The sequence below is a fragment of the Ovis aries genome, chromosome 24, assembly GCF_016772045.2.
Source record: "Ovis aries strain OAR_USU_Benz2616 breed Rambouillet chromosome 24, ARS-UI_Ramb_v3.0, whole genome shotgun sequence".
Classification (NCBI taxonomy): domain Eukaryota; kingdom Metazoa; phylum Chordata; class Mammalia; order Artiodactyla; family Bovidae; genus Ovis; species Ovis aries.
Window position 1 is genome coordinate 28,243,577 of NC_056077.1, and position 21,026 is coordinate 28,264,602.

At 50.7% G+C, this 21,026-nt stretch overlaps 2 protein-coding genes across 8 annotated transcripts; one reads left to right on the forward strand and one right to left on the reverse strand.

Moving 5' to 3' along the window:
• Positions 1–374: 374 nt before the first annotated feature.
• Positions 375–11,369, forward strand: SUMF2 (sulfatase modifying factor 2). Of its 7 annotated transcripts, none has more exons than XM_012104416.4 (9): positions 375–573; positions 2,479–2,638; positions 5,507–5,621; positions 6,285–6,329; positions 6,704–6,854; positions 7,727–7,782; positions 8,641–8,725; positions 8,905–9,049; positions 10,465–11,369. In XM_012104416.4, the coding sequence occupies exons 1-9, from the start codon at positions 390–392 to the stop codon at positions 10,547–10,549; spliced, it is 1,026 nt and encodes a 341-aa protein (XP_011959806.3). In that variant the 5' UTR covers positions 375–389; the 3' UTR covers positions 10,550–11,369. The 7 variants fall into 7 exon arrangements, with proteins under 7 accessions (XP_011959806.3, XP_004020989.4, XP_060261839.1 ...); XM_004020940.5 differs by having other exon boundaries at positions 2,482–2,638; XM_060405856.1 differs by lacking the exon at positions 5,507–5,621 and having other exon boundaries at positions 2,479–2,582.
• Positions 11,024–19,922, reverse strand: PHKG1 (phosphorylase kinase catalytic subunit gamma 1). The gene is made up of 10 exons (XM_027961834.2): positions 19,801–19,922; positions 17,235–17,324; positions 16,300–16,478; positions 15,815–15,869; positions 13,751–13,816; positions 13,313–13,476; positions 12,837–12,927; positions 12,542–12,695; positions 12,273–12,398; positions 11,024–11,945 (listed from the first exon to the last, which is right to left on the reverse strand). Exons 2-10 carry the CDS (start codon positions 17,315–17,317, stop codon positions 11,700–11,702), a joined length of 1,164 nt encoding a protein of 387 aa, XP_027817635.1. The 5' UTR covers positions 17,318–17,324; positions 19,801–19,922; the 3' UTR covers positions 11,024–11,699.
• Between the last annotated feature and the right edge of the window lie 1,104 nt (positions 19,923–21,026).

The window sequence follows — 21,026 nt, forward strand, 5'->3', positions numbered from 1 at the left end:
ATCAGGTGCCATGATCTTCGTTTTCTGAATGTTGAGCTTTAAGCCAACTTTTTCACTCTCCTCTTTCACTTTCATCAAGAGGCTTTTGAGTTCCTCTTCACTTTCTGCCATAAGTGTGGTGTCATCTGCATATCTGAGGTTATTGATATTTCTCCTGGCAATCTTGATTCCGGCTTGTGTTTCTTCCAGTCCAGCGTTTCTCATGATGTCCTCTGCATATAAGTTAAATAAGCAGGGTGACAATATACAGCTGTTAACATCAGATGACCAAAACACTGGAGGTTCAGCTTCTAGACCTTAATCCTGAGGAAATAGCTTTTTCTTAATTAACCGGTTCTAGAACACAACGTAGGCGGACTTATTTCTAGCTGGGTGGGCTCTCGTGAGCAATGCGCACGCGCGCGCAGGGCACGGCCGCGGACGTGAGGCGTGCGGGGCGCGTGCGCAGCAGAGCCGCAGGGTGGTGCTACTGCTGCGGCGGTGCTCACCGGGCTCGTGTTCCCGGCATGGGCATTTCGCTGTCTTCGCTGCTGACTGTGCTGTCGCTCTTCTCCGGCCGGTGGCTCGAACTAGGTCAGTGTGCTGGCCTGCCCGACTGTCCCAGGAGGCAGGAGGAAAAGGGTGGGGCGCTCGGCCACCGCGGCTGGCAGCGCCTACCTCCCAGGGGCGGCCAACTGGGCGAGGGGATTAACAGTTCATATCGTTGTATTTCACTTTTTTTTTTTAACTTTTAATTTATTCTGGAATCTTTTGAGCATAAAAAAATTAATAAAACAAGCTTCTCCCGCCCGCCCCACCCCCACCCCCCACGTACCTGTTTCCCAGCTTAAACAGTTGCCAGTTTTAATCTGGCTTGTTTGGAACCCCTTCCATTTTTCCATTCCTCTGGGAGATTTAGTTTGGAGTCAATTGAGGCACGATACAGTTTTATTCGTAATTAGTTTGAATAGCCAAAAAGACGAGAAATCACATACACACACACACACACACACACACACAAGTATCACTAACTCTCCCACATAAAAAATTAACAATACTCCTTAATGTCACTAAACATCCAGTTAGTGTTCAAATTCATCTGCTCTGTTCTTAAATTATAGTTTACTTGTTGAATTAATGTCAAAATAAAATTCAAATATTGTTCTTGTGTGTTGTTTCTTAGTTCTCTTTTAGTCTGAGAATTTCCTGCTTGCTCTATTCCACCCTCCAGCCTCCCTTAAAGTTGATGAAATCATTAGTGTGTGTCAAAATGAGATCCAGAAAAGGGCCAGAGATAAGATTCTGGGGAACATGAAAACATGTGGACTCTGCCTTTAGGGAACTTAGACATCTTTAGGTAAAAACACAGCAAAGTAGTACATCAAGCCAGAAAAGTGTGGCCTTTAGGGTCTTGGTTTCTTCCTGTCAAATGAGGGAGTTGAAACAAAGATCCTTTTAATTCTATGATTTTTTTTTTTTTGAGGTATTCAAACAGCAAGTATGAGAGAGTTCATTCGATTATTTGATGATAATTTTTGTGTACTTGTGCTAGGTGCCAGGTATAACCTGGGAAAATAGATATAGTTCTTTTCTTTCTAATGTAATGGAGAAGAGGCAAAGAAACAACATGAGCAGAAGAATGAGTGGAAAGTTGATAGATGTATTTAAGCCTATGCTGTTGTTTAGTCGCTAACTCGTGTCCGACTCTTGTGACTCCAGGGACTGTAGCCTACCAGGCTCCTCTGTCCATGGAATTTCCCAGGCAAGTATTCTGTAGTGGGTTGCCATTTCCTTCTCCAGAGGATCTTCCCAACCCAAGGATCAAACCTGCATCTCCTGCATTGGCAGGCAGATTCTTAAAATGTTTAGATTTATCTCAGTGGAACAAAGGGTTGTCATGTAGAGGGACAGAGAGGTAAAGAAAGAAAATCATTTGTTGAAAACCTGCTAACTGCTAAGTCACTTCAGTCGTGTCCCACTCTGTGCGACCCCATAGACGGCAGCCCACCAGGCTCCCCCGCCCGTCCCTGGGATTCTCCAGGCAAGAACACTGGAGTGGGTTGCCATTTCCTTCTCCAATGCATGAAAGTGAAAGTGAAGTCGCTCAGTCATGTCTCACTCTTCTCGGCCTCATGCATGGACTGCAGCCTACCAGGCTCCTCCATCCATGGGATTCTCCAGGCAAGAGTACTGAAGTGGGGTACCATTGCCTTCTCCGGTTGAAAACCTACCATGTGCTAAACATTTCACACATGTTAATATAGCCATGCATTTGAGTTAGTTAGATATTACCCCCTTTTTATAAATGAAGAAACTGAAATCCAGAAGAAGTAATTTGCCCAAGGTCATTCAGCAAATTAAGTGACAGAATAAGAATTTAAAGCCAAATTTTTCAACCTCCAGATTTTTTCACTATAGCATTGAGTCTTATATGATCCAAATATTGCCACTTGTTTTATATATATTCATGTAATTAATGACCACTCTCTTTTTCCTCAGCAGGAAATGGGCAGACAACCAACATGGTCCAGCTACCAGGTGGGAGATTCCAGATGGGAACCAATTCACCAGACGGCAGAGATGGTGAAGGACCTGTCCGTGAGGTGACGGTAAAACCCTTTGCCATCGACATATTTCCTGTCACCAACAAAGACTTCAGGTACTCCCAGTGTTCTTCCAGAAGAAATAACTCGTGGAAGAGTTATTCTAATAATATTTCACAATATTTAAAAGGAGATTAGCTTGTTCACTATCAGAATATGATCTTTACAAGTGTTATCTGCATTTTTCAGATGAGGAATCTGAAGTCCAAAGAGGTTTACCTCATTTTTCGTTAGTGGCCAGTTGGGCCTGTAACTCAGATCCCCTGATTCTTGAGCCAGTGGATTGTCCCATGCACTGGGCATAGCGCTGAGAAATATGGGCAGAAGTCAGACACTCTTCAACAGGGGAGGAGAAATCGAGAGAAGGGTCATAATAGTTGAGAGTTCCTTAAATTCCCTTTATATTGGGTTGGCCAAAAAGTGCTTTTGGTTTTAAGTAAAAATGACGTATTTTTCTGTTTCAACAAGGACGTTATTGAACTAACTGAACAAACTCTTGGCCAACCCATTATTAGTAAATGGAATTATTTCCAGAATCAAACGTTTTTATTCCAGCTTAATCTAAGAATCAGATTGTCATGTTGAATGCCTCGGTGTCCCCAAAGTGATACATTTTGGCTAGGCTAAAGTAGAAAATGATCCAGCATATGTCAGTAATTTACCTTCAAAGAGTGGAGGGAGGAGTATATAGAAAGGAGTGGGGAAGGAAAGGGAGAGGATGGGAAGATAAATAAAGCAAATGTGAAAAATGACTTAAATTTTACATTTGTGGATTTAAAAGTTTTCAAGATCAAAACTTGTTGGTGAAAATTGATTCAGGAGACTCAGGCTAAAATAAACATAAAGATTGGCAGTAAATTCCTCAGGCCTTCTAACTCATTGGTTCCACCTCTAGGGATTAGTGTTAAAGAATGAAGGTTGTTTAGCTAAAAAGGTGACTTTGTAAATAAATGTTAACAACTTAAGGATGGCTTAAATATATTGTATCAATATAACAGAATACTTAGCAGCCTTAAAAAAACCCTGTTGTCAAAAAGAGAGTTAAAAAGTGTTGTGAAGAAAGGTTACAAAATACTACACAAGATATGGCCCAGTTTTTTAAACTATGTGTATAGAATGTATATGCATTAAAAAGAACTGGAAGAAGCAATATTGCATGAGGTGATGGATCTTGCTCATGTTTTTGTGATTTCCCAATGAAAATAATGACAGGAAGAACCTTATGAAAGCGATTTAAAAACCCTTGATTGGGGACATCAGTGGCAGTCTAGTGATTAAGACTGTGCTCCCAAGGCAGGGCACTTGTTCAGTTCTTGGTCAGGGAACTGAGATTCTGCATGCTGCACAGTGTAGCCAAAATAAATAAATAAATAAATTAGAGATGTCATCTTAAAAAAAAAAAAAAACTTGGTTGTGGAGTGAAGAGGGAGAGAATATAGACAGTTGTATCTTGGTGTGATAATGGATGATTTTAGTTTTTTTCTTTTCACTTACCTATGTTTTCTCATTTTTCTATAATATGTTATATATGCTTTAAAAAATATTTTTTAAAGGAAAGTTATTAAAATCAAAGGAGAAATCACTTCTGATCAGGCTCACACCACATCATGACATCCATAAATTGCTAGCTAGCTAGATGCATTCTTTTATGTTTCAAATGATGACCTTTTAGATGAAATATAACATCACCCCCAGCAAGCCCCTAAACTTTGCTTAGAATCCATAATCTGTGTTTACCTCTCTGGTAAGAGTCTCAAACCATTCAGATGGTCAGAGGTCAGTAAGTAGCTATTGCTACCAAATCTCACCTCCTCCTCCATTCTCAATACCCCTTTGATGGGTGAACAGTGTCTTCTCATTATCAGAGGGCTGACACCAACCGGGTACTCTCAGTCCAGAGAAAACAATCTGTCTTATCCTGGAAATCTGCATGTTGAAATTGGCTCAGCCATACCAAACTATATGAAAATCCATTCTAAAATCTTAGCAAGTCATTAAAAAAAATTCACTTATTTATTTGGTGACATTGGGTCTTAGTTGCAGCACTTGGACTTTCTAGTTGTGGCTTTCAGGTTCAGAAGCTCCTCGGCATGCGGGCTCTTAGTTTTCCAACCAGGGATCAAACCCACACTCCCTGCATTGCAAGGCAGATTCTTAACCGCTCAACCACAGGGAAGTCCCTCAGCAAGTCATTTTGATTTGACTCAATTTCTCTCATCTGTCTGAAGGAGATAGTAAAACCTGTTCTCCCTTCCTCCCATGATTGATGTGAGATTAGGTATGTGATGAAGAGAGACCCATTCCCTGACCTTGAATCTTCTGAGCAGCTTTATTCATTATCTTCAAAAACTGGAGATAATCCAGATGAAATCTGGTCTATCCATCCAGTGAAATACTACTCACCAATAAAAAAGAACAAAAACTGCCAAAAAAAAAAAAAAAAAGGCCACAAACTACTGACAATGTCAACAACACGGATGCTTCTTGGAAGCAGTATGCTAAGTGAAAGAGGGCAGACCCCAAAACTACATACTGCAGGATTCAGTCTATGTGAATTGATATTCTGGGAAAGGCAGAACTATAGAGACGAAAAACAGATCAGTGATTGAGGAGGCATCGGGGAATTTTGGGGGGCAGTTAATGGAACTGCTCTGTATCTTGATTGTGACAATGACTATATGCTTTATCAAAACTCACAAAACTATACCCCAGAAAGTGTGAATTCTCCTGTTTGTGAACTGCACGCACAGAAACAAATTTTAAAAGAAAATCTGCTCAGGCTCTCAGGTTAATTCCTTGTAGTTCCTGAGGACTCTATGATGTGTGACTAATAGGATAAGGGTGTATGAGGTTTGCTGGAGCAAGAGAGGGTGAGGGTGGAGCACAGAAGCCTGTCAGCTAAATTATGAAATCTCTCTTTTTAGGGAGTTTGTCAGGGAGAAAAAATACCGCACAGAGGCTGAGGTGTTTGGCTGGAGCTTTGTCTTTGAGGACCTTGTCTCTGATGAGCTTAGAAACAAAGCAACCCAGAGAATGCAGGTAAGAGAACCCAGGCTTGCAGCTGGGTTCATGGGAGTGGGACCTGGACCGAGAACCCTATGGGGTCTAGGGGGTCACCTGGGCCACCGTAGAGAATCAAACCTGAGAACCAGAGGCAGGGAAGAAGCCAGAGAGACCCACCCTGGAAGAGCCAGATGAAGTTCACTCTGTGCTGAGGTCCGCATAGAGAGACCCTGTAAGATGCAAATAATGCACAGGGTTCAGGGTACTCCCTGGACCAGCCAGAGAACCCCTGGAGAAGCCTCCTTCTAATAAGGGTGGCTCAGTGTTAAAGAATCCGCCTGCCAACGCAGGAGATGAGGGTTTGATCCCTGATCCAGGAAGATCCAACATGCCAAGGAGTGACTAAGGCTGTGTGCCCCAACTACTGAAGCCCATGAGCCACGATAAGAGAACCCACCGCAACAAGAAGCCCGCGTACAGCAACTAGAGAGTGGCCCCGCTCACCCTAGCTAGAGGAAAGCCCGCGCAGCAGCAAACACCCTGCATAGCCATAAACAAATGAATAAGTAAAAGATCCCAGACACAGCCTCACTTGGACCACCGGAGTCTCAGCCTGAAGTCTCTGCCTCCTGGGTGTCCGTCAGGAAGGTGCCTCGCTGGGTCAGAGCACCTTGTAATTGCGCTCCTTCTTTTTCACAGTCTCTCCTCTGGTGGCTCCCCGTGGAAAGGGCATTCTGGAGGCAGGTAAGGGTTGGTTCCTCTGTTTTGTCCCTTACCCCTGCTGACTCTCATTCTGGAAGCCTGGCTTCCCGTGATCCCTTGTGCATCTGGGAATACTGAGTTTTAAAGGATGATGGAGAAATTTCAGGGAAGCAGCCAAGCTGCCCCATGTGCTCTGCACCGGTCCTTTTACCCTGGCCCATCCTCTTTGTCCCCTTTCTCCCTTTTGTCTCGTGTAGTCCTTTCTGTCTCTGGACCTCTCCTCACTCACCAGGCTCTCTCTTCCTACTTCCTTGCTCCATCTAGTGGTAAAAGCTGAACTCAGGCACCCTAAGCCTAGCCTTCCTCAGACTTCCATGAGCTCCCAGAAGCTTGTCTCACTTCATCCTGGCTATCAGCCTGCAGGTCCTGGCTCTGGCATCCGAGAGAAACTGGAGTTCCCAGTGGTACACGTGAGCTGGAATGATGCCCGTGCCTACTGTGCTTGGCGGGGGAAACGGCTGCCCACTGAGGAAGAGTGGGAATTTGCTGCCCGAGGGGGCTTGAAGGGTATAGAGACGCCAGGGCGAGCTCCCTTGATTCTTTCTCTCCATCCTGCCTTGCATGGGGGCGGGGGAGGGGGGGCTTCAAAGGGTGGGATGGGCTCACACTCCCTGGAGTAGTGCTTCTTACATTCTGTCATGGATCAATTGTTACTGTTATTTCTAATCTGTCTCAAACCAGAAATTCCATAAAACACCATAAAAATTAATAGCTAGAAAATGGAATGAAAAAACAGACATACTTTTTTTTAGTTGTTGAAGATTCCACAGACATGTGCCATTTCAGATAAACACAATCAGAACCACATGGCATGAGGAAAAGAAAAGTATTGCCTGCACTGGATACCTTTTCCATAGCTGTGGAGGGATTAATGTGACAAACTGCTGTTTATTCATAATTCAGTTATTTTTCAGTCCTAACTAAACAAAAAGTTAGAGTGAAATGGCAATTCCCCGTATTCACTGCCTCTACACACTCTTTGAATGAACATCAGCTATACCCATAGTCAGTATTATTAATGTGGTAAATGAGGTTGCTTGTCCATTGATCCAGTCTAAGTCCAATGAACAAGTCTCTCAGTGCTTACCCTCGGTTTCTGTACTTACCCCAGCATGAGTGGGTAACAGATAGTCTACAGAATGGCACTGGTCCAAACCACACCTAGGACTGTGCTGTCCAGGAACAGATCAGAAGTCAGGGGCTCTGAGTGCAGTTCTATGAGGGCAAGGGAAGGGTGTGAGATGTCAAAGTGAGTCATCTTACTCTTCTTTCTCATCACCTCCTCTTCCTTTCGGTCCCCTCGCTCCTTCTGTGTCTTTCCCTTCTTCCCCAACCCTTTACCTCTCCCCTCCTCTGCTGTCTCCTTGCCCTCCCGGCAGGTCAGGTGTACCCCTGGGGAAACAAGTTCCAGCCAAACCGCACCAACCTGTGGCAGGTAAGACAAGTTCCTCGCCCTTGTTCTTTTCTCAGGCTGTGGATTGAGACTTGCTGCAGCCTGGGCATGGCATTAGGCCATGGGATTCAGGGGCCTCCGTGTTCTAACAGACTGGAAACCTGGTAAAGGGCAAAAGACAGTGTAGTGGGGCTGCGTGGTGAAGATGAGCAGTGTGTGCTCGGGAGCACATCCCTGCCTGGGACGGTGGGGAGTGACTGGACGGTGAACGTGCCATTTGGGCTGGTGGAACTGAAGCTTGCCAGGAGAAAAGTGGAGGAAACACCATGTGTGTCAGCAGTGGGAAAGGGTCCAGTGTGTCCAGAGACATGACAGACTCCGAGGGCTCGTGCACAGAGCCACTACCCTCCAATCAAATGAATAAGTTGAACAAATGACCTCAGCAAACACTGGTTACTTGTTCCAGAATCTTGGTGGTAAAGAGCAGGAGGTGAGGAAGGCAGGGTCAGGGCAGGTAAGGGAGAGTGAAGCCTGTTGGTGGTGGAAGGGAAGGGGAAGGTACAGGGGAACACTGGTTCCTATAGGGAGAGGCGGGGTACAGAGTGGGGAGACGGGGCCTTTCCTCCGAAGGCACACGGGGTTCATGCAGCTGAGGGAAGTCTCTGAGAGTGGAGAAGTAGGCGGGCTGGGCGGGTGTGGACACATGGGGAACCACACACTTCCTAATCCAGCCAGGAGGTCATGGTGGAGGACATGAGGCAGCTGGCTTGGGACCTCAGGTCACTGCCCCATGCCCTTCCCCTACCCCAGAGGGTGCCGCAAGATGGCCTTGGTTAAAACCCCTCTGGGCAAGTGGATGGTAAATCCTGTAGCCTAAACATCCCTTCCCACCCACCCCAGGGAAAGTTCCCCAAGGGCGACAAGGCTGAGGATGGTTTCCACGGCGTCTCCCCCGTGAATGCCTTCCCCCCACAGAACGACTACGGTAAGACTGCACAGCGGGTTGCTGTCAGCGCTCACAGATTGGTTGGCGGGATGGTTCTGCCTGGTGGTCGAGGCAGGAGAAGCAGCGGTGGGAAGCAGTCGGTCCCCCCGGGCCGTTGTTGGTCAGGGCAGGTGTGGGGGGCATACCCAGCCAGGGCCTGAGCCACCGCTGTGCTGCAGGGCTCTATGACCTCATGGGCAACATATGGGAGTGGACGGCGTCACAGTACCAGGCTGCCGACCAGGACATGCGTGTCCTCCGGGGGGCGTCCTGGATCGACACAGCCGACGGCTCTGCCAACCACCGGGCACGTGTCACCACCAGGTGAGGGGCTGGGTCCTGGTCTCCTGGAGCACAGGTGGCACTGGAGCTGCTGTGGGCGCTGCTTCCACCCCTCTCTCTCCACTGAGGGGTGTGGGTCCAGAAGAGAAGGCAAGCCGAGCTCACCAGGTAAAGCCAGGAGCCCGGTGCCTTTTCCTGCCAGTTCTCAGCACCGAGGGAGACTATGTCTGACGTCTTAATTATATGGGTTTCTCTTGTCTTCATAGCTAGGCATGCAGAGGGAGGGGACTGGAATGGCCACATCCATAGGTCATGGCGAGGGATCATTGAAATATTAACTTTTCTAACAAGAGGGCATGTAAAAAAAACATTTTCTGCCACCATTTTGTTTTACAATCAAGGAAAAATAGTCTCAGGGAAGTTCTGGGACCTGCTCATTTCATATGGATGATTAGTGATGGTCAATGCTGGCCCCTGAATGGTAGAGTTCCCAGCTCCCAAGTTGCCTTCTAGGACTTTCTGCTTTGTCTGTAGATTTATTTTGATTAATCTCCCTGCAGCTCCTCCTGCTCCTGGGTCCCTTAAGGATGGTAGAGAGGCCTTGTGGATTATCCTCACCTTTTTCTTTTTTTTTTTTTAACGTTTATTTACTTATTTGTTTGGCTGCATTGCATCAGGCAGGATCTTTCATTGTGACTCACAAACTCTCTAGTTGTGGCACCTGGGCTCAGTAGTTGCAGTGCACTGGTTTACTTGCCCCAAGGAATGTGGGATCTTCATTCCCCGACCAGGAATCGAACCCCATTCCCTGCATTGCAAGGCGGATTTTTAACCACTGGGCCACCAGAAAAGTCTTTCCCCTTTTACCTTAGGACAAAGGAGTGGAGAAAGTATTGGTCTGGGGACCAGGAAATTGGGTTTGCTGCTGATTCCGCTGAAGCAGTGGTTGGCCTTGGGAAAGACATGTAAATCTTCCTGGTATCTGATTCTGGGGTCTGTGAGATGGTGAACAAAACCTACCCTCCAGAGCAGTAAGAGAAATAGCAAATGCGGGAATCCACGTGAAAGTTCTTTGAAAAGTGTGAGTACTGATTGACACTGTGATGTTCTCACTTGTTGCCAACAGGTTCTTTTTGGCTGAGTTATTAGTCTAAACTGCCAACAGTTGGAAATTATTAGGCACGGCCTTTCCCGCCTTCCATGCAGTCTCAGGACCACCCTCGATTCCTCCACTCTGTCCCAAGGTCCCTTCTTACCTCTCCCCACTCCCCAGGAATGGCATGCCCTCTGGACCTGCCCTCACGCCACTTTTCTTTCCAATCTGGGCCCTCCCCAGTCCCCAGCCCCCAAACTCCTCAGACCACAGCAGGCCCTGAGAGCTGGAGCAGGAGAGCTGGGTGAGGCCCAGGCCCCTTTCTCAGCAAATGTCCGTTCTCTCTCCCCTTCTCTGGTGGCAGGATGGGCAACACTCCGGATTCTGCCTCAGACAACCTAGGCTTCCGCTGCGCTTCCAGTGCAGGCCGACCTCCCGGAGAGCTGTGAGTGGCCATGCAGAAACCAGAAGCGTGGCACCCAGGCCACTCCCCGGCCACATTCCAAACACAGCCAGACTCCAGATGACGTCCATCCCTTTCCCCATCCTCTGTGACAGGCACCTCTCCCCAGGGCAGGAAAGGACCCTGACCTCCACCGAGGGGTGACACTGTGTCCTGGAGAAGGGGCCCAACTTATTGTGGCCAGGAGCTGGATGTTTCTCTTAGAGGTCAGATATTGACCATATAGGGGCTACATATGCAAACAGCTGGGTCACAGTGCTCAGAAAGGCAGTTTGTGAAAAAAATTTTCAATCTGCTCCTTCCCCTTTCATGATGTCTGACCCAGGGATCTGACATTATTCAAGGCAGAATCTCTCCCAACCCAGGAATCAAACCAGGGTCTCATGCATTGCAGGCGGATTCTTTACCGAGCTCTCAGGGAATCCAGAATCTCCCCAGGCCTCTTTGTTTTGCCAGCAAGTTGCCATAGAAAGAAAATTATTCCTTTATTTGCCTTATTTGTGGGGTTTCACACATCTCCGAGGGAACCTGGTTTCCAGCACATAAAATGCAGTTCCGTGGGCTCTTTAAAGCTCAGTGTCAGTCTTAAAAGGGTCTAGGAGAACCATGGATTTACCAGGTGAGACTGTGCACCATGGGAGTCACAGAATGAATAGTACTCAGAAGAAACAGCAGATGATTCCCTTTCTATTGTTAATTATGCAAGGGCTCTATACACATGCCTCTATACACGTCCCCAGAGAAGAACCTGCTCCCGTAGTGTCACTGGATATTGTGGGGTCAGTAAAGATCGCCTGTGATTGTGATTCTCAGACTGTTCTCTTTCATCCTCACCCTGGGATCCTCTGGGCAGTGCACTGAGTGTGAATAACTCTGGGCCTCCCAGAGGAGAAGCGGAGATGGTAGTACACCTGGGCAGTGGAGCTTCCTAGAGGCTCCAGGTTCTAGACCACAGCTGGTCCCCCAGTCCGGGGGCCTGGCTCCGGCTGCACTGACCACCAAGTGATGCCCCTGAGAGGGGAGAGTGGCCCCAGTTCCTGGGGTCCTGGCCAGGGCCCTGCACACGCTCTCACCCCTTTTCGGTGGCGTCTGCACCGTGCCTGATCCCCGCCCCACCTACCCTGCCCGCCCTTCCCTCAGAAGTCCTCCTCAACCAGGGAGAGGAGCACGGCCTTGGGCGTGTTCTCGAAGAGGGCCGCCCGGTTCTGCTGCTGCCCCTTCTTCACCCAGTGACCGTAGATCCGGAAAGCGTAGGCGTCGATGAGTCGCCGCAGAGGCCGGAGGGCATAGGGGTCTCGAATGACGATCTCCCGGGTCACGGGCTTCACCCGGCGGTACTGGTAGTAGATGCGCACTGAAGCCAGCACCGTCAGGCAGATCACCTGCGGGGGCGGGGCCTGAGCGCCGGGCCACGCCCCCCGGGCCCGTCTCCTCCCGCCCCGCGCAGGCCGACCCGAGCTCGGAGGCCTCCAAGCCTTGCGTGGCGTCGGTTGGGCGCGTCCTGCCGTCACCGCCCCTGATTACCCCCATTCCCGCCCGACCCGCAAGAGCAGCAACAGAAGCCGGAAGAAACAGCTGGAACCATCACGGGGCTGGCTGGGAGGGGAAGGGCGGGTGCTCTGGAAACGCCGTGGTCGTAAGGAGTCCTTATGAAGGGCACTCAGGGCTTGGGTTTCAGGGGCCCTGAGTGGGAGGTGAGCCCGCAGTACCTTGAACTTGCCCCGGGGGCTGAAGTGACGCACTTCCTCCACCACGTACTGCTGGAAGAAGGGGTGCGCCAAGGCCTCTTCTGCCGAGCAGCGGTTCTGGGGGCTCACCACCAAGAAGCGGGAAACCTGAGAGAAACACGGCGGAACGGAGGACGTGTCAGGCCGGGGTCTCTCCCCCGGCAGGCTCCCCCCGACTCCGACACCGCACGCCGGGAACACTGGACTTGCCCCTCGCCTGAGCCCGGGCGCCAGCATGTCCGGCCTCTCACCAAGTCCTTCACGGTGTCGGAGTAGTCGTCCCATTCCGGTGAGCCAAACTGGTAGTTGCCACTCATGATCATTCTCAACATCAGCATCTGCTTGCGGTGCCAGAAGGGCGGGGAGCCGGCCAGCAGCGTGTACATGATGACCCCCGTGCTCCACCTGGCACCGGGGGAGCGGCGGAGCGAGGCAGGTGGGCGGGCTGTAGCGCCCACCCGTATTCCCTCTTCCCCAGCCTGGTGCTCCCAGTCAGGGGAGCACGCCTGTCCCTACGGGTCGCCCCCCTCCCCCCAGCACACTCACATGTCCACCTCCTTCCCGTAGCCGGGGTGGTCATCGTTCATGGAGCACTCGATGATCTCAGGGGCCAGGTAACTGGGGGTCCCACAGACCTCTGCAGGGACAGTTTCCATCGGGCAGGTCAGCAGAGGCACATGGAAGAGAAAGGCCCACAGAGAGTAGACGTGAAACTGAAGTGGTATGGCCGGACTGGGACTCTGAACACGGCCCCAGGCTCAGAGCCAAGGGCAGGCCAGGGTGCTGGCTCCTGTGGCCAACCCGCTTGGCCTGTCAGTGGTTTGGTGATAGAAGCCAGCACTGGGTTAGAACACAGGCAGTGGGAACCTGGCTCAGCCCAGTCCTGGGAAGAGACAGCCAGCCTTGAAATGGTAGGATTCTTTTATTCTTGGGGGGAAAAAAGTCCCAGGAAGTCCCTGTTCCCAGGAGAGCTGATGAGAGAGCCTGAGCCCCTGACACGGGCCAGGGTCACGTTACCAGACCTCGCAGCTTCTCTCCTGGCTCCAGCTGGCAGGAAAAGCCGAAGTCTGTAAGCTTGATGTTCATGTTATCGTCCAGGAGGATGTTCTCAGGCTTCAGATCCCGATGCACAATGTTGAGTCTGTGCAAGGTGGCGATCACCTCCAGCAGGGCTCTCATGATCTTCCTAGGATGGCACAGGCACACGTTACCCTCATCTGCTACTCTGCAGGGTCAGGTAACAGGCGGGGAGACTGAAGCCCACAGGCCAGCCCGACTGCAAGTGACAGAGGACTCCAGACAGGCAGGCCTACCTAGGCTGGGTCAAGGAAGGAAGGATACCGCCATAGCCCATGGTGCACACTCCCCAACCAGACCAGTGCACGCTGTGCCGCCTCCAAGACCTCCGTGCCTAAGATGGACTCGGACAGGAAGTAGGGAGGGGGCAAGTGGACCCTCACCTGGTCTCCTTCTCACTCAGGGTGACCTTCTCAGTGAGGTAGTCAAAGAGCTCCCCTCTCTTCATCCTGTGGGGACAGAGGATTTGTCACTGCATGGGCCAGCAGGTTACCCCCTCCTTACCCTATTTCCCACCTAACACCTCCAGGGGCAAAGTGGCCCACTCCCCACGAAGGACCACAATCTGCAGGGAGGAGCTGGGGAAGTGAGTGGAGAGGCTGTCTGGGAAGGTTGGAGTAAGAACAAGGGACACTGGAAGGGTGGGGTGGCACCATTGTGAGGGTCCCCCATGTGAGAGTGACAGCATGGACTGGGACCCATCAAAGCCAAAATCAGAGTCGGGGGAGGAGAAAGGGACCCTGAGTCACTGGCCCAAGGTCCCAGACCCAGATCAGAAGGACCAGAGTGTCCTGACTTTTTCCAGGAACAAATGGAAGCAGCAGCAGTACAAGTGATGGAGGAGCGCTTTTGTCTATTTTTGGATTTTTTAGGATTAAGAAGTATGATTCCATCTTCCCACTTGAGAGGATCTAGAAGGAGGTCTCTGCTGGAATAATCTAGTTATACCCTGGAGGGCAACTTGAGGCAGCATTATAAATAACTTCCCGAGCAACTTCTTCAAAGGTTAGAGACATTTGAGCTGCCCCCAAGGGCTCTACAGGACTGAGCCACTGAGCAGAGCTGAGACAGCTGCAGCTTGGCAAGGCCAGAGGGATCCAGCAACCCACTCCAGTACTGTTGCTTGGAGAATCCTATGGACAGAGGAGCTTTTGGGGGGCTACAGTCCACGGGGTCGCAAAGAGTCGGACATGACTGAGTGACTTCACCTCACCTGCCCACCCCTTCAGGGAAAGCAGGGTCCAAGAGATTTTGGCCAGTATTGGAGGGAGACAAGAAAATCCTTGAATTTAGCTGGTGCAGCAGGGAGGGGAGTTCTGTTTGAGGAGCAGCCCACAAATTACAGATGTAAGCCTTGTTTCAGACATTATCGGTACCATGTTCTTAAAAAGCAATGTGTGCCTCCGGTTTTGATCACTTCAATTCCATATTAAACACACTAGGAGAATTCACTAATGGCAGCAGCAGCAGCAGCAGCAAAAAGATGTACCAGTAAACACTGGGACACTGCAAGGTCCATCAGCAGGCTCCTGCCTTCCTAGAGCTGGCAGTTTAATTATACACAAAGGCCAAATTAAATGGTGTCTCCATGAAAAAAAGTAACACTGTGCATGATCTGTAGGGTGACAAAAAAAAAGTTCCAACAACAAAAATTAAGTTCCAACAATACAAAATCTGCTTGAATAATTCTCTGAAGTAAATCTAGTCTCTAGATGACAAGGAGCTTATCTCAATAGTCCTGTTGGTGCACAAGCAGAGGAATAGTAACATGTTTTTGACAGTGATAATGGTGATGATGACATTGATGATAATGTCAATCTTTGAACTTCATGCCAAATACAATCTCTACCGCCTGCCTCTCTCATGGGCCTCTTGCCCCAATACTGCCTCAGATCTTCCCTCTGCTGGGGGCTCCTTCTCTGGGTCTTGGCTGGACTCCATCTCACCCTTCATCCAGGTCTCTGCTTAGGTCCCTTCTGGAGAACATTCCCCACCCGCTCCCTCTGACCCTTGCTCAGCTCTGTGTGTCCGGATATGTGCATAACTCTGTGTGTGTTTCATGACTTGATTGCTTTCTCCTCACTCTCTGTGAAAACTAGCGCATGTAGGCTTGCATATCCTCAGTGTCTGGAATAAGCATTGCCTGGTGGCCCTGGTCATCAGCATGGTAGTTAGTAATGACTAGTATTTACATTGTGTCAGTCCCTGTGTATTTATTACTCCTGCAAGACTGATGAGAAAGCTGATGTGGAAAGTAAATCATCCCGCCCAGAAGGGACCCAGGGTTCAAAACCTGGCAGCCTGACCCCAAGGGGCTGATCTGCCTAAAGCCTTTCTGTCCTTATTTGATGTCCACCATGTAGGGGGCTGGCTGCTGTCTCCAGGAAGCCCTGAATGGGGAGCCACAGTAGAATTTTCTCAGTTAGGCCCCAGGCCTGGGTACTTACAGATCAAACACCAAGAAGAAGAAGGTGTTGGTCTCATAAGTGTCCTTCAGCTGTACTGAAATGGAAATGGCTCATCTCAGGAGCAGAGGAGCCCAGGCAGGGCAGTGGAGGTGCAGGGGCGAGGGGATTAAAGCCGCTGTGGGCTGACTCAGAAGCTGGATGGGGTATCAGGTTTTAAAGGAAGCCTCCCCCTCCCCCTGGGAGAGGGGGCAGCCAGGGACTTTGAACTCCACATTCCCCCACCCACACCCCTGCCTGTCATCCCTTCTGTGGGGCTGAAAGAAGAGCCTTGGAGCTGAATCCTGGGAGCAGGAAGGTGGAGCTGGAAGCCCCAAGCCTCTGGGCACTGTGCTGCCGGAGCCCTGGGTTGCGGGAGACAGTCTGGGTGTTTCTGGCTGGCTGCACTGGGGCCACACTCCCTGGCCTGGGTTATCAGCGCAGAACGGGGGCAGAGCACCCTGCTGCGGCTCGGGGCCACCACTCACTGATGTTGGGGAGTCCCGACACCTTGCGCAGGATGTCCACCTCCTTCTGCGTGGCCTCTCGCAGCTCCCGCACCTCCTGGGAGCTGAAGCTGCCCCCGCCGGTGATGTCAATGATCTTCACAGCGTACTCCTGGCAGGTGGGCTTGTGGATGCAACGCCTGACGACGCTGCTCACTCCCCTGGGGGTGCAGAGGACAGATGGTCCTGGGGGCCCCTCACCCCAGGGCGAGGCCCACATTCAGGCCACAGTAGAAAGGTCCTGCCTTGCCCCCCAACTCCCTGTGAGCTTCGGGGCAGCAGTCGCCAACTTTGGGGCCCATTTTTGGCACCAGGGGCCAGTTTCATGAAAGACAGTTTTTTCACGGACCTGTGGGATGAGGGATGGTTTCGGGATGATTCAAGCGCATTACATTTATTGTCCATTTTATTTCTATTAGTATTGCATCAGCTCCACCTCAGAGCATCAGGCATTAGATCCTGGAGGTTAGGAACCCCTGCTTTGGGGGACAGAAGGTTGAAGAAGGCTTGGGGGTGGCGGGGTGATTTGCCTGGAGCCAAAGAGGAAGAAGTCTGCTGTCAGGCCTCCTGGTTCCCGTCAGTGCTCTTTCTCAGCTCAGAGGAAGAAACTATACACTCCTAGGACCGCGAGCTGCATTTTGACGCCTGATCCCTGACCTTGGGCCAAGGCTGGGTTTGGATGTGCTGTCAACAACTCTGGGGTTGGGGGGTGGGGCTCCCTTTGCTGGGAGGGTCTCTGATCTAGGTGCCCTTATACCTGCTTCCTCCATCCCAAACCCCAAACTGAAGTTTTCTCCAAGTGGACAGTGCTTTGGGGATGAAGACGGTCAGGGCTCAGGGTCAAGGAGAGATTGCTCCTGCCCCCAGAGCCGGCCAGAAGCTCGGACTGCACTTCTTGGGGGAGGTCTGGGCCTTACCTGCCCAGGATCTCCTTGGGCTCATAGTTCTCGTAGAAGCTCTGTGCTGAATAGGAGTCTGGCAGTGACTTGTCCTGGGTCATGTCAGCTCTAAGAGGGGAACAGAAAGAAACTGTCAGCCTTCCTGACCTAGGGTATGTGGTCTGTGAGGTCTAAAACCATCTCTCCCTTAGCTTTGTATTTCCTGGCAGAGGGCTGACCTCTTGTGAATATTCAAAATAAATGCTTGTGAATTTTATAGATAGCCAATGGGAATGTGCTGTATAACACAGGGAGCTCAACCTGGTGCTCTGTCAGCCTAGAGGGGTGGGATGGGATGGGAGGTGGGAGGGAGGTTCAAGAAGGAAGGAACGTTAAGTATAGCTACGGCTGATTCATGTTGATACATGGCAGAAACCAACACAACACTGTAAAACAATTACCCTTCAATTAAAAATCAATAAATTAAAAAAAATAAAATTTAAAAACCACTTGTGAATTTTAAGAAAGCTCTGGAAAGAGCCCAGCTTGCTTCTCCCCACTGTTGTAAACTTTTGTGACCCCAGGTGACCACGTGGCTCGCAAAATGTTCTCCTTGTTAGCTGTTGCTCCCCAGAAGGAGCAGCAGATGGTCAGCCAGGTCCAAGCCCAGGTTCGAGGCAGGAATCAGACCACTGGGCCCTAGGGTTAGCTCTGACAAGGCCAACACACCCCTGGGTTTAGGAAGAACCACCAACAAACTCTGCAAAGGACAAATTAAAGTGCCTTTTCTTTTCCTCTTGGAGGAGATGAAGCCAGTCCTGCTTTCCTTTGCCTGCCCTCTGCACTTGTGGAAAAGGTGAGAAACTTCACGGTTTCATCTTCAATATGGCGCCCCCATAATCTCACCTTATTGCTCCAGAAGTAACTGTCCTACCAGGAAAACACCTCTCCTTCCAGGACAGGCTTCCTATGCTTCCCTGCTGCTTCCTCACTCCTCCCATCCTTACTCAGGACTTCTGTCGTCACTCTTCCTCCTGCTCTCTTCCTTCCTCTGTTCTCTTTCCTCCTTCCTATTTTTTTCCCCTCCTTTTTTAAAAAGTTTTTTTTTGCCTGTATTGTTTTATTTTGGGGGCTGCAACACTGGGCATGCAGGATCCTCGCTCCCCAACCCGGGATCAAACCCACACCCCCTGCACTGGAAGCTTGGCATCTTAACCACTGGACCATCAAGGAAGTCCCCTTTCCTCCATCCTTCTTTCATACTCTGAGAAGCACTGTGCCAGGTGCTCCGGGGGAGGCAGAGCTTGATGGGTGAGCCCTGGTCCTGGCCTCTGGTGTCACTCATGGACATGTGCCCACTCCATCCAACTGTGATGGTCTCTGGGACTTCCCAACCACCCTTCCTGCTGGGCCCAGTGCAGGTGCTGCTCCACAGATGTAAGTCAGCAGCCAGAGGGATCCCTCTGGTCCAGATTCGTGCCCACAGGATGGTCCTGTCCTCAGCATGCCCTGGGCCCTACCTAACGATGACCAGTGAGCCCTGGATGGCCCCGCTGCAGGGTGAGCAGAGCAGAGCCAGGACACTCAGGCCTGGACCCAGAGGAGCTGGCCAGCTTTGCTTCAGGAATGTGGAGGCCACTGGGCACTGAACTCCTTCCTTGCTCGGAGGATTTGAGGAATGGGGAAAATGCTGTACCGACCGGAAGAGGGGCAGAGAGAAAATGGGCACGAGCTTCTGCTCAGTACGGCCAAAGCTGCCTCTGGTCCCACTTCCATCTCGCTTTCTGGGTCCAAGAAGGCCTGGCCTGATCAAGGGGCCAGTTTGCTGACTGGTGGCAGCCCAGGCTGCCTGGGGACAGGCTGGCTGTTCCAGGAAGACTGGTGTCTTCACTGCTGGGTGCCTGGTTACCGGGGGAAGGACAAGAATAACAACGGTCTCCTCTGCCAGCTGGAGGCCTGGCGCTGCCTCCACTCCACCGTCAGCAACCCTGGCTGAGCACAGGAGTGTCTGTTCCCCAGAAAAATTAGCCCAGTTCCTGGTGAGTCCTGTAAAGCTCCAAGGCGGGCATCTGTTCCCCTGCTCCCCACCTCTCAAAGCCGAGTAGGTCTCTCCCTTCCCCCAGCCCTCCATGCACAGAGGGTGTAGCTGGACCCAGCCTGGCATGCCATCCCATCCAGGGGCCCCATTCCCTGGCACAACTAGCTCCACCGGAGTTCTGGCACTGGGCGGGTGGGTGGTGAGGTCCATCTTGCCCCATACCCTTGCTCTAGGCCTAACTTGGGGCCAGCTTCATGCCTCTGTCCACCGTCCCCACCTGCATCCCCCAAGGCGCCTTTGGAAAGGGTTCCCAAATGCGAGGACGTAGCCCGGTCCTTTTTGGAACATAACATGTCTCCTCAAAACTGAGTCAGCAAACAGTCACAGGGATCTACTTTCTGTGGACAAATACCTTCAAAAGTCAATGCTGCCATTCTCCTGGGTTCGCCTACTGTCAGAAGTGGGGAGAAGTGGGCCTAGTGGGTTTGGGAGGGTTCTGTCTTCTCTACCCCCTGACTTCTCCTGCTCCCCAACTGGCTTTTATCACTCACTGACCCAGCTACTCACCGCTATGTCCTCGCAGGCCCTGGAGTGAACGTGATGGGGATCCCAAAGGTCCCGGACCTGCCCAGGGAGAGGGGACAGCAGAGGACTGAAGTGTGTCCCGAGCAGATACTTGCGGCCCGAGTAGGGTATCTTGCTGTTCTTCCTGCTACTTGAGGACGGAAGGCTGATGTGCCAAAAATAAAGCACAACTGCAAAGCTGGGATGCTGGCCAAGGCTTGGCAGGCCAAGTTTCACCAGGGGCTGACCTCTGGTGGAGGGTGAAGGAAGTTCGGGCGGCCTGGGAGCAGGCAGGACAGCACGTGGTGATCAGCAGGTGACCAGTCTTCCCTCGGGAGCTCACTCAGCCTCCCGGCCTGTGGGAGAACAAAGCCAGCTTGCCAGAAATGCACTGGCTTCTCTGTGTGCTGAACGCCCTGGAGACACCCGTGCGCCCACCCTGCAGTCTGGCTGCCCGGGGGAGCCGCTCAGCTACAATTTGTGTGGCTGCCTGACCAAACGCAGACCTTAAAGTTTATCCCGGACTCCATCTCTGATCAGCCTCCAACATTTCATTCTCAACTCATTTTGTTTTCAGCCAGCAGTTCCTGATGAATGAGAGGAGGTTCATGTGCCAGGAAAAAACACTTGGGTGCTAACCGTGGGCAGCTTTGGGCTCTTTGGGTGAGGGTCCTCATCAGTGTGATTCTAGCTTAAGAGGTTGACAGAATTGTATGCTGGCACAAAAAGGACACTTAAAAAAAGATATTTCAGAGAAATTAAGCTTTTTTTATTTATTTTTTATTTATAATTTGGCTGTGTCGAGTCCTAGCTGCGGCTGGCGGGGTCTTTGATCTTCTTTGCCACTTCTTTGCATGAGGACTCTAGTTGGGGGCATGTGTCTTCTACATCCCTGACTCAGGCCTTCTGCACTGGGAGCGTGAAGTCTTAGCCACCAGACCACCAGAGAAGTCCCAGTAGACACTTTTTTAATGCTCTCTCATTCCAAAGCTACCTGTTCTTCAAACCCCTAATTCTAATACACCAAATGAAGAAAGGGATAATACAGTGCTTCATACAGATGCTGAGCCTATAAAAACCCACTTAATGAGCATTTTACAATGTACTGCAAATGCACTCTCTCTTGAGCCCCTAAAACTCTGGTATTAAGCCAGTTTTAGAGAATGTGACTTGTTCAACGAGGTCACCAAGTAGAAGGGCCTAAGTCAACCCCAGGTGTAGGCCCACGT

Coding starts and splice junctions, on each gene's coding strand:
- SUMF2 (XM_012104416.4), top strand. CDS start 390: ATGCGCACGCGCGCGCAGGGCACGGCCGCGGACGTGAGGCGTGCGGGG. Junction 7,783..8,640: donor ACCGCACCAACCTGTGGCAG/GTAAGACAAGTT, acceptor CACCCACCCCAG/GGAAAGTTCCCCAAGGGCGA. Junction 8,726..8,904: donor CCCCCCACAGAACGACTACG/GTAAGACTGCAC, acceptor GCTGTGCTGCAG/GGCTCTATGACCTCATGGGC.
- PHKG1 (XM_027961834.2), bottom strand. CDS start 17,317: ATGACCCAGGACAAGTCACTGCCAGACTCCTATTCAGCACAGAGCTTC. Junction 15,870..16,299: donor GTCGGGACTCCCCAACATCA/GTGAGTGGTGGC, acceptor TTTCCATTTCAG/TACAGCTGAAGGACACTTAT. Junction 13,477..13,750: donor CTGAGTGAGAAGGAGACCAG/GTGAGGGTCCAC, acceptor GTGCCATCCTAG/GAAGATCATGAGAGCCCTGC.